This window comes from Pogona vitticeps, chromosome 3 (genome assembly GCF_051106095.1).
Source record: "Pogona vitticeps strain Pit_001003342236 chromosome 3, PviZW2.1, whole genome shotgun sequence".
Classification (NCBI taxonomy): domain Eukaryota; kingdom Metazoa; phylum Chordata; class Lepidosauria; order Squamata; family Agamidae; genus Pogona; species Pogona vitticeps.
Window position 1 is genome coordinate 209,040,435 of NC_135785.1, and position 12,683 is coordinate 209,053,117.

Consider the following 12,683-nt stretch of genomic DNA (forward strand, 5'->3'; position numbering starts at 1 on the left):
AGGGGTGTTCAGTAAAGAAAATACTTGCTCACATCTATTTCTATTAAGTGAAACAATCTCTATATACTGAAATATTTATCTTAATGCCACTATTTAACAATACTTATATCTGTTGCATTTGAAGTATGTTTGCTGCATATACTTAAATTAGACTTACCTATACCAGTTGATTTCAGGTTCAGGAGAACCTACAGCTTTACAGAACAAAGTAATTGCTTCTCCTCGATCTGCTGTAGCATTAAAGGATTTCTGGAGCAATGTAATAATTGGAGGAACTGGACAAAATGTGAAGTATACATGTCAAAGCAGATAACATACGGGCTTCTCTTGTTGCTGAACTAAATGACTGCTGTATAGCTATTTCATTCACAAACACAACATGAAACCTGAAGGATTATGCTTCAAGTGTTAACAGTTCAAGTGTTAACTAAAACGAAATGCTTTGTTTTCTGGTGTGTTGGGGGGCAGGCATTGGGTTATTAGAGATGGGCATGAACCAGTTTCCTCCCAGTTTGTTCCTATTCAAAAAGGTGGTAGCACAGGTGCTGCAGCTCCGCTCCCCCTCCTCCTTAGTTGATCTAACCACCCACCAGGCCAGTTTGTGTGGTTTTTCTCCACTTCCTCAGCTAGTCGCTCAGGCATGAGCAAGAGCACAGACTTCTCTACCTCACCCTTTCATCTGAATTTAGATCAGCCAAGAGGGCAGGGCAGAGAAGACTGAGCCATTGCTAAGACTGGAAGATCAGTTGAGGAGGTGCCTGAAGCTACCACACTGCCCGTGGTGAGTAGCTGTTTGGTCTTATTTCAGTTATTTCTTTTGAGTAATCTTCCTGTAAATTTTTAATGTAAAATGTTCATCTATTTGCTAATATTGAATCAGTTTAAGTTTTGATCAGAGATATATTGGATTTTTGCTTAGGAATAATTAGAGGATCAGGTTTTTAAGACATTTGTTGAAATATTCATAAGGATCCAAAGATATACTTCAACTGGATTCTGCTGCTTCTACCAGAAACAGTGATCTCTGTTCCTTCTGGTTCTGGAAGGCTAGGAAATCTTCTGTAGAAGGGTTTTGATGCCACATAGAACATAAAGCAGAGAGAAAGGTCCCATTTCCATTGGTTTTAGGCGCCAATATAGGCAATCAGATCTTAGGCACAATTTGCTAGATGCCTGTTTGGCTTAATATTTTTGCTACATTATTAGGGCTTAGCCTGGGAATTAAGGTTGTGGCAATGTGACAAATTTGTCAGGCTTCCATAAGTTCCTTTTTGAAATGCTTCTAAAATGCAAAACTTATTTGGATTCTAGAAGTCTATCCAAGGCCTGAAGATAGCCTTACTTCTTGAGGCAAGGGAACATTCTGCTAAATTCCAATTATCTGAGCAAGCATTAATATCCTTTTCGACATTAAACACCACTCTGTATTTCTTCTAAAGGCAGCCTGTGATCCAAGCAACATTTCAATTCTGAACACTTTCACTTGGGAGATGGTAACTGCACCCTTCTCTAAATGTCAGGATTCAACCATGCCTCTTCAATGGGCCTACTCTAGTTGTGACTCACTACACTAAGCAACAGGTTTTCAGGCATAGGATGTGAGGACCAGTCCTGTTCTAGATTTTAATCAGCTGAAGAGTAGAAAGCAAAGGACAGAAATAGCATGACGTTTCCACAACAGTTTTCATAAATAATACTTCTTAAAAGGAAAAAGGTAAATTTTGAGTGAAATTCAACTTCAATTTCTGCTGCTCTTTCCCATCTCTTATCTTCATATATATATTCCGCTTAAAATGGTCCTGATATTTGAAGCATTGAACATTGTAAATACAATAAGATGTAATATATGGGGCTGTAGCTGTAAGTGGGAATCTGCAAAACTGGGGGAAGGGAAGATTATATATGCAGAAGAGCCTATCTTCATCTGCATGATATATTTGAACTTGGCTATTTTGAACTTTCTTTAATCTGCCTGCCTTTCTTGAAGTGAAGATGACTCAGAAAAATGCTAAGTTGAACTATCTCAAATATTTGAATCCAGTATTCAATACAAGATCATAATAAGGTCTCTCTGACATTTGGAGAGATAATACCTGTTATATTGCTCTCTTGGCCATAGGTGAAGTTCAAGTGCACAATACTTACAACAATTGGAACCTAAAAACCACCACCCCTGCTTGTCCTGTAGCCTGATAAAATGAGTCACAGGATGCAATAACAACACACCAATAAATTATGGTCATTATTTTTACACTTCAATGATTGAAAACATATCCCCACAGTGATGAGGTGATAGCTTGTACCAACAACCTGGACAGTCATCACAGAGTGCCCTTATAGCAGAAATAGTATTTTTTTAAAAAAAAAATGTTTTATCTGTTGACACAAACTAAAAGAGCTATGTGTAGACTGAGCTCAAGTTCTTAAAAAACAACAACAATGAGAAAGCAAAATCTTGTTTTAGGCAATTGAAGTACTGTGCTTGAAACAAACATATTAAAAGTCACGGTGCTCATTAGAAAGCTCATTAGAGTGAAAGCCCAAGGTCTTGCTCACCAGAAGGAACAGGGGCAAAAAATGCCAAGAGCAACAGGGCCAGCTAACCACATTTTAGATTTAGAATAATACACATTGCTACCTGAAAAACAGAGGACCTAGAAGACAATTAAATCCAGAGCTACTACTGTTCTCACTCTTTCATGTAAATTCACAGAAAGTTAATCACTTTCTACCACGTATTCTTGAAGGCTTTCACGGCCAGGATCTGATGGTTGTTGTGGGTTTTCCAGACTGTTTGGCGGTGTTCTTAAGGTTTTTCTTCCTAACATTTCGCCAGTCTCTGTGGCCGGCAACTTCAGAGGACAGGAGTCAGAACTCTGTCAGACCAGAGCACAGACAGAGTTCTGACTCCTGTCCTCTGAAGATGTCAGCCACAGAGATTGGTGAAACATTAGGAAGAAAAACCTTAAGAACATGGCCAAAGAGCCTGGAAAACACACAACAACCACCTTCAACCACGTTCAAAAATATTTTATAGTAACATTCTATGAACAAATAGCAAGTGGCATCCTTGCAAGAGCCCCAAGGGCAGTTTCTGAAGAAAACCAACTGGATCTGCACAGCAATAAAACTGTCTGCCTGCTTCAACGTTCTGCATCAGTTAAGGAGTAGAACTGCTGTTGAAATTTACCTGAAGTGAAATTTGAAGCTGATTTGAAGATCTTATGCAGGCCAGATTATACAATTTTTCAAGGAAAGTTGAATGGATTTGATTAAAATGGTGAAATTTCTGATAGAAAGTATGTATCTGTTTGCAGCATGATCAACTTCAAGGAGATTCTGAACAATTTCCAAAAGCCAATTATCTTCTTCCAATCCTACTTTCAGTAGGGCCCTTTCACATTCTCTTCCTCCCAATCTTCTATTTTTACTTTTCCACTCCAATTTACATAAGAATCATGTGGTTCAATGTTTATTTACAGGATATTGTTTTCTAATTACTATAGAATAGTGTGATAATGTAAAAATTGTCAGGTTTATTAAGGAATTGTAAACAAAAGGACCATGTATATACATTATGCTAACACACCAAAGCAAGAAGTGAGTAATACAATTCAGTTTGCTCCTTACCATTTACAAGTACAATAATATCCCGAAAGTCAATTTCTCCTCTGGCTTCTACTCTTCCTTCACATCTGTAAAGCCCCTCATCACTTTTATTGATTTTAAGAATTTGAAGATTATTGTTAGGCAACATGGCAAATCTATCTGCAAAGGCATGTAAGAGACAAAACAGTATCAATAAGTGAAGGCACAGCTGTGAACCTGGCTTTGAATGTAAATAATTTTTTTAATGAAAGCTTTAAAGTCTTCTACTACACTATCAAAGTGTTTGACAACAGAACATATTTTCATTTACACACACAGAATTCTAGAACTTCAGTTCTTCTAGCTCAGATGCTTTAGCTTGTTTTTCCTGAAATGATAGGAAAGAATATGATATGAAAGAATTGTATAGCTAGAGGGGAAATGTTTTATCAGTTTCTAATTAGGGAGCTGGCATAATATTGAGTTCAACTCTCAGAGAATCCTCTTCAAGAACTTTTTCTACCTCAGAATTGACAGGTAAGTAGTCAGGAATTACACTAGTGTGTTGGGGTGGAGTGGGTTTTCTGGTTTGTTTGTGTGTTTTGTTGTTATTATTTTTGTAACCATGGGTGTGATCTGATAGTGAGAAAAGACTGCACCTGATAAAGTGTTACTTAGCTTGGAGCAATTTCCCTTAAATGGTCCTGCTGCCCACTGGGATATCGCATCAACTCCGCCCCCCAAAAAAGAGTAGTTGAGCAGCTGGACCGAAAAGGTCCATCTTGGGCATGGATCTCAGTTGGGCTGGAGAACTAATGTATGTACCTCATGTGATCATGGGAAAGTAGCTCACAATGGACGACACCAAAATGGTCCAAAATGTGTACTATATGCCCAGTTGATCATTCCCTAAGAATGTGAAAATCTGTTGGTGTCATTCCTCTTCATTTCAAATATTTCCTATACTTATTTTTATTTCATTCTCACGTTAGACTGAGACTTTTTCCCTTCATGATAAATTAAACATTTTGCCCACTGATTTCCCCCCAAAATACAAGCATTTTTGCATGAATACATATCTGCAAATAATTCAAATGAACACATTTTTAGTTGTGCACAATTCTCACACATACACAGCTTTGTCAAGGAAGAGTAACTTTGTTACACTGACAACCTCATGAGGTGCAACATGGGTATTTCCATACACATTTCCAAACAAATCTAATTCCTTTATTTCTCTCCCAATTCTAATTCACTAGCTGCCAGCTGCTGTTACCTAAGTTACTATTTCTCTATATATGTAATGGAAAACGAAATTTCAGAGGGAAAGAATATTTCAGGTGAGGACTGTTGAGGGGAATTTTAAAATAAAATTCACTAATCCTTATATCTTCATTTTAACTGTGGCATCAGTTATAACATTAACCATTACATTACTATCTGGTTCAATGTATAAAGAAAACATATAATTTAAAGAGTTACCAAAATACTAACTGTCAGCAATATTTGAGATTTCCTCATTTTGATACAACCAACTGACAATAGGTGCAGGTGAGCTAGTAACACGGCAAATGACTTGTACATCTTCTCCTTGTATGAATTCTTGAGGTGATACAATGTCTTGGAATGTGAGCTTCTCTAAGAAAAAAGGAAATGAGTTTTAATAGCTTCTTCTATTATTTACAAAACATTCTAAAGTTTAAAAATGATAATTAGAATTTTTGTCCATTTAAATTGTTAGAAATGCCTTACACCAATTTCCATAATATAGGTAAGCATTGATATCATATCAATCTATTGCAGAAAAAGAATAAAAAATTATTTTTAAACTTCAGTCTGTGAATTATTATTATTTTTTGGGAGGGGTAGCATATGTTTCATAGAAAAAAACTGCTGTGGTTTTTTTTTTTTTAATAAACTCTATCTGGTGAAATAGGTGCAACTTACAGAAGTTCAACCCAAAATAAATGTATTAGGTTTTAGATTCTATAAGTTTAAGATTCATAAATCCTCCTCAGATTTTCAGAATGACTGCACTCTCACCAACGGTCCATCTAATCTGCCGAGGTGTGCAGCCACACAGACCTGCACACCAACAGCCAGTGTTGCTGCCCAGTGCTGGTGGAAAATTACAGGGGCATTGACTCTCACAAATCAGCTGACTAGTGATGATAGGTCTTTCTTATGTTCTTTGTCCAACGGACTATAAAAATATAATCTGTGTATGCTACAAGCACTGCTTCTCCCATTTTAGAACAGTATATTTTTTTTAGTTTGTCTGACCTGAAATTTAACCAACACTAGTCTGCCTCTAGAACCTGTTTTGGTCACCCCAAAAATTATGGAATTAAAACTTGCCTGAAGGAAATATATGTGTGCATTGTACTGAATTTGAGGTCTGGTGCACAGAGAGCTTCTGAGCAACACAATTCAAATATTGCTTGGAGAAGAACAAAGTCACTTGTATGATATAAAGTTTCTTTAAAAAGTGATGTAGCAAAGAAATATTACCTTCAGAATTTTTTTAACATACCCCTCTGGGGGTGTAGGCTACCAACAGCCACACACCCAGAAGTCCCACAAGCAATATCTGATGCTGGCATAGTTTCCTTGCTGTAAGGAAACAACCATAGGAAAGCAGGCTAAGAACAGATGTATATTTGTAGTTATCTTAGAAGCCGCTGGAAGCTGGCCTGTAGGGTCAGAAAAGGGAAAGTGACTCCGTCCAGCAGAAAACATGGGGAGGACATCTAACTGAGCACAAGTCTTTCCACTCCTAGACAAGTTGGGACGTGGTGACCGTGAAAAGTTCATTTGTGTAATTCTGGATGTCACTTTCTGAACCATTGCACACATGGATGTATTATGTGTGCAGCATTTTCTATGGGAAAGGAAAATCTGAATAGCCAAACAACTGAGGTCCTTTATCTTAAGGTAAAATTCATGTTCAAAGTAGGTGTCATGCATTCAGGGTTACTTAACGATATGAAGCTCTGTTAAAATTTCATTGTATGTCTCTGTCTTATAACAAACAACAAGATGAAGAATATATTATAACACTATGCTTACAAGATATTTTCTGTACAACATGTAAAAAGATAATGCCTCCCTTAGGTTTACATGCCCCATTTGTATTTTACTTACGATAAATTTCCAAAACAACAGTAGCTTCTTGAGTTAATCCTCTTGAATCTGTTGCCTGACACCTGTATATTCCAGCATCTTCTACATTGGCATTGTAGATAGTTAGCCGTGATCTAACACCTTCCTTCTGTACTACCACCCTTTGATTGGAAATAATCTTCTCTCCTTGTGGGTTGTACCAATCTATACTCTCAGGCTCACCAATTACTTTAAAAAGAAAAAAGATGAATAGCAACAAATTTAACAAATGTTTGACAAAGTGATGCATAGAAATTTTCCTATAATGAAACCTTCCTATTCAGAAGGCAGGGTGAAGAGAAATTAAACATTACTGTGAAATATGTCCAAGTGCATCACTTTAGGACAAAAATAACCATTTCCACAGCATTACTTCTAGTAAGCAATTTCAAAAGTTGCCTCTGCGAATAATGTCGATAAAGTGACAATGTCAATGCCTTTGTGAATCACTATATGTTCAAACAGAATATGTTCAAGAAAAGGTCATGCAGCAGTCATCAGCTTTATGGAAGTCATGCATCAGTGGAAGTGACTGCTCTTTTGAGAGGTGTCTTTCTTACTGTTACAATGCAGCTTAATCTTTTCTACTTATACACAAGCAGATCACATTTTGAGATATCATATAATCATAGTGGCTCACATGTGTATCACTCATAGAAATACAAATGTGCACCTCAAAATGAAAAAAAAAATCAGGTGTAAACGGTTTGAAAAGACATTAAAAATAAGCTCTAAAATCAAAGAAAGCAAATGCTTTAGTTGGAAAAAAGAAAAATAATTACAGAGCACTATTTGTACTCAAACTATTTCTCAGTGGTTAATATTTGATTAGTAGCTGTATTGTTTTACTAATTCTTTCTGTAGTCATCTTTAATTATTTCATTAACTAAAAGTTCAATTGACTGGAATATATGTCCATAAAAATGATTATATGAAATGAACCTTGTACTGTATCCTGACCTCAGATTATTTCATTCTGAGTAGTTAGGAAGCCCATGCTTTATAGACATCATAATTTATACTTAAATTCTAATGGGACAATTCCCTGTACCCTAGCTATGGAAATAAAATCAAAGCATTTCAAATATGATGCAAAATTGCAAGGATAATGAACATTTCAGGATGAAAGGTTGGAAGACAGCACATCCCACCACTATCCACTAAAGAAAATTCAACCCTGTAAAAATTGCTTAATATATTCCTCAATTTATAGCAGAATGCTTGTTGAAATTTCTGCCTATATTTCTAATGCTTTAAAGCATTTTTAAAGCTGAAGAACCTCTTCCAGCCGTGTACCTACATGCCAGGGGAAAAAATTCCATTTATACTTCTGTACAGCAGACTGCTGTGGAAGGTTCAGGATATAGTAAATAAAATAAAATAAAATAAAATAGGGGGAGTCCCACTCCAGCTTCCTTTTCTGTTGGCAATCACCCTGGACTGCCACATTAAAACAGGAATACAGAAGACTTTGAAGTTAGTTTGTTGAAATAAATGGCTGCTCCACCGGCGAGAGTCCCGGGATAGTGAGAGACAATGAAATCTCGCAGTTTCGAGCCTGTGAGGGAGTCGCACTTTTTGCATGACTTCAGTGCTTTCGCTTTTGGAAGAGGAGCTGCATTGGCATCCCCCATGGTTTGGGAATCAGGGGAGTGCCTTGATTCTCCCCTCTAATAATTGTTTTGGTGATTTTGGATTTCAATATGAATATATACATATCTTTTAAAAAAGAGACAGAGAAAGAATCAGATGGAGGCACAGGCCACTGGGGCCTTGCTTGACCCGTTAGGGCCTCATGAATTTAGAGGAAGCCCATTCTTTAAAAATAAAAAAGAAGATGATTTAAACAAGCAAATAAAACAAATTACATTATGATATTATTATATACATAGTGAAGGCAGAAGACAAGGCTTCATTGCCCCCCTCCCACACCATTGCTAGGCCTGGGCAGCAAGGGACGGTTTATTAAAAAAAAAATAATTAATGAGGGGAAGGAATCAAAGTCCACACAGCATGTCCTGATGCTGCCTCAGCATGCCTGGGCTGGTGGGCACAAGGGGGGATGCTCTTCACCCACCTGCCCAGAAATAACAAATTAATTAATTAATTAATTAATTAAATATATTAAGAAATAAATCAATCAATAAATTAACTTAATATATATAAAAGAAACAGGGGGGAAAGGAACACAGGCTTCAAGTGGCAAGTGTTCAACATTGCAGGTAACTTGTAGGCTAGGACCTGGGCTGCAACATGGCACCCAAAAAAGACCAAGGGAAGAGTAAGGGTAAGCAGCCTGCCAAAAAGTGCATGGCTCCTCAGGTCTCACCATCCCAAGATGGCTGATTTGGGAGCAGCTTCAGGCAAAAATTTCTGCCTTGGAGGCTAAACGTGCATCTTAGGGAATGTCAGCAAGGAGTGAGCCGCAACCACGTTGGTCATCTAGGGAATCAAAGAGCCATAAGCGAGCAAAGCTTAAGGCCTTGGTGGATGATCTAAACTCTTGTTTTGCTGTTTTAGAGGTGAGTCAACTGTCAGCTCTGGGGACATCTCAAATTGAGTTGGAATTGCAGACTTTGAGGTCACAGGACCAAGACGTGGAAGCAGTGAACAGCGGTTTGATGGCAGGGGTGGCCAGACCATATATAGGTACCCAGGGAATGCAGAGTGGAGCAGCTGAGAGGAATTTTCAGACTGAGATAACTCAGGCAGCCCAGGAAGCACCTCAAGCCAGGGGTCAGGTGAGCAAGTGGTTACACCAGCCACCTGCTTGCCCATGGTTGAGTGGCGGTCCAGCAGGGGGAAGGCTTGCATGCCCTACAGCACAGTACAGCAGGGCACACAGGTTATGGGGTTATAGGCTCACCAGTGGCCAGTTCCAGGGACATCAGCAGGGAACTGGATGGCTCCTTACCCTCAAGTCTCATTTCCAGCACCAATCAGCATAACAGCGGGAGTGGGAGTATGGCACTATCCATCCATCCTGTACATAGTGTACAATTCAGTTCCTCTGAAAGTCTGATTATGCAATGCCCCTAGGGGATCATTTGACCCCCGCAACCAAGGAGAATATCTGGCAAGCTTTTAAATATAAAAGTGATAGCAAGGACTTAGAGAAAGAGGATGAGAAGGATAAAGGGAGGCACAGGAAACATAATCCTGAATGTTCCTGGACCAATTGGCTACCTGACTTTTAAATTTATTTGGGGATCATACTGAAAGTCCAACCATGGAGAGCACAGTCCTTAGTACAATGCCTGTACTTAATTTACAGAGCATATGTGGACTACCTGAGGCACGCATGGCTTCTCTATGACAAATCATTTCATATGAGAGTGGCAATTCACCCAAATATTCAATGGGCGAGCCCCAGCCACGCCTGTTGCTCCAGTGTATGACGCCAGCCAGACTTAATCTGGGTGATCAGTTTGATAGCAGGCACATGATTTGCAGGGCTGGCCATAACTTTAATCCAGGCAGTAAAATAAAAATGAAATTGTTCAACCTCACCTGCTGGGATTTTAACTTGAGGGGCATGTAAATACAGGCACGGGTGCACTGTGTGCGGGGGCCAGCATTCCAGTGCGGTGTACTTTTGAGCAAGGACACAGAGAAGTGGGAACAAAGAAGCCAGTGGAAACAGGAAATCAGAAAGGGCCAGAGCCTCTGGAAAAGGGGGCCCAGCCCGACTGAGGTAGATGTTTTGGAAAAATGGCTGAAGGCTTACCCAAGAAAGGGAGATGCTTCCTACTTGTTGAGTGGCTTTCATGAAGGTTTTAGGATCCCAGTCATGGGAACACATAAGGGGTCATCTGCCCCAAGGCAGATCAGGGAGGAAAGGGGACAGACATTACATTAGCCCCCTGCTCAATTGCCAAGTTATGCCCAGTTAGGGCAGTCAAGAGGCTTAGGCATCCAGGAAGAGGCACCTGAGCACACATGAGTGCTTGTTTGCCTCTGCCTCCTGCTGCCTCTGCCACCAGAGGTGACAAGGTGGCAACGTGAGCTGATCCCATCAGTCCCACTAGAGATGGTGATCAGGTGGGTGGGCGAGGCAGCAGCAAGAGGTGACTGAGCACATGTGAATGTTACTTCACCTCCATCTCCACCTCCTCCTCCTCCTGCTGCTGCTGCCTCAGGGCCACCAGAGGGAACAAGCCAGAGCTCTGGAAGAGGCAATTGGGCAGCAGTGGTGGCGGCACCAAGTGGCACCCGAGCGACTGACTGCTTCCTTCTGTGTATAAAATGACACTCAATTTTTCCTCTAATTATTTTAGGGGAAAGTGTCATTTTATACATGGAAAAAAATGATATATCTTCTGGACCGCACGATATGCAGCGGGATTGGCTTGGGGGCACAATCTGGGCCTGAGAGCCACAACCCAAATTAAGTGGAGAGGGCGGAGAAGCATGCTATGATGCAAGTTCCGCAGAGCTACTATATATGGTGCATCATGCCCCCCAATGTGTTTTTAATACCTTTAGTTGGTAACGACTTGGCCAAACATAGTGGTAAGTCGTTGATAATTTATATAATGCGCAACCAGCTATGCAAATTGTGTGGTCCATGATAATCCCTCAGTTTCACAGCATATTAATATGGCATGGAGTAGGCTAAACAGGGAAGTATGTCAGGCAGTTTGCAGAGGCCTGGGATCAGTGATTGGTCACCATGAGATTCGTGTGGACAGTCTGGAGCTTTTTAGGGAAGGCAGTATTCATCTGTCCAATATGGACTGGAGTTATTTCCCAGTGACCTTCAGGGAGGTCTGTGTTAGGGGTTGGATGGATTGTTGGTGGGCATGGGACTTAGCTAGGCTAGTTCCAGTGCTGTGGTGGGTGCCCTTGTAATCACATGTAATGTTATAACTCACCAAGCCTCCCAGAACTGAGGATCGTGAGATTACAGTGTGTGGGAGGGAGGGTGTGCTGGGGCCATTCCCGGACTCGAGGTCTCAGCGTGGTCAAATTTGGGCTGGCCAGGGTCCCACAGTCTTCAGGACTACAAAACCTCAGGGCATGGGACTCATCCATTTCCAGTATATGGGGTCTGGTGAGACCCCAGCTGCAAAGCTGATTCCGCACTATGGCAGGTCTCCCTTTATTTGCAAGTTGATGGTTATTATTTTATTTATTAATGTAACTTATACGCCACCCACACTACCCAAATGTCTCTGGGCTGATTACAATAATTTAAATACAGTTTTAAAAAATAATAAAACAATTAAAATACAATTAAAATATATATTCTAAAAATTGCCATCAGGACCGACAGTTGATATTATTTCAATTAAAAGCCTTCTGGAACAGGAAAATTTTGACCTGCCGCTGAAAAGTCATCAGCATCGGCACCAGATGAATCTCAATTGTGATGGCCCAATAGTGTGGCCCATAGTTTGCCCATAACACTTGTCTCGCCTCATTATTCCAGGTTGGGGGGGGGGCAAAGCTGAAAATTCTAGTTTCTGAGAAAATGCCTCCACTTCCATAACATTGCACTTCCATTGCACAGAAGGGAAAATTTCATCAGATTTCTTTCTGTACATCATGCCGCTGAATGACAGGAAAGTCCACAATCAATTTTAACAACATCACAGTAGGAAGTCATATAAAAGAAAAGCCAATATTTCGGGTTGGGAAATGCATTCAGTTAGTCTTTCTACAAAAATGGGTACCATATGGCAATGAAAATGTCAATCTACTCCATTAAAAAAAAAGGTCATGCCAGAAATGAATTAGTATAATGCCTAAAAAAAATCACTTGGCTGTTACGTAACTCTGCAAAACCCAACTGCCTGTAAATCTGATACTGCCTATATCGATAAATAATCTGAAAATTGTAGAGGGAAATACAAATTAATAAGAGCCTAGACAGACATCATGAAAATTACTGGTTTTCGAAACACCATCAACATGGAGCAACTGCACAGTAT

At 39.7% G+C, this 12,683-nt stretch overlaps 1 protein-coding gene across 4 annotated transcripts in view; it reads right to left on the reverse strand.

Moving 5' to 3' along the window:
* NCAM2 (neural cell adhesion molecule 2) overlaps positions 1-12,683 on the reverse strand; it is a 319,495-nt gene that overhangs the window by 131,291 nt on the left and 175,521 nt on the right. For 3 of the 4 annotated variants that reach the window (XM_020789611.3, XM_072994054.2, XM_020789612.3), the window contains exons 3-6: positions 6,733-6,939; positions 5,083-5,226; positions 3,631-3,768; positions 158-275 (exon numbers count right to left, since the gene is read on the reverse strand). In XM_020789611.3, the coding sequence (XP_020645270.1) occupies positions 158-275; positions 3,631-3,768; positions 5,083-5,226; positions 6,733-6,939 (607 nt within the window). Of the gene's footprint in view, positions 1-157; positions 276-3,630; positions 3,769-5,070; positions 5,227-6,732; positions 6,940-12,683 lie in introns of all 4 variants that reach the window. The other variant, XM_072994055.2, reaches the window with a different exon arrangement.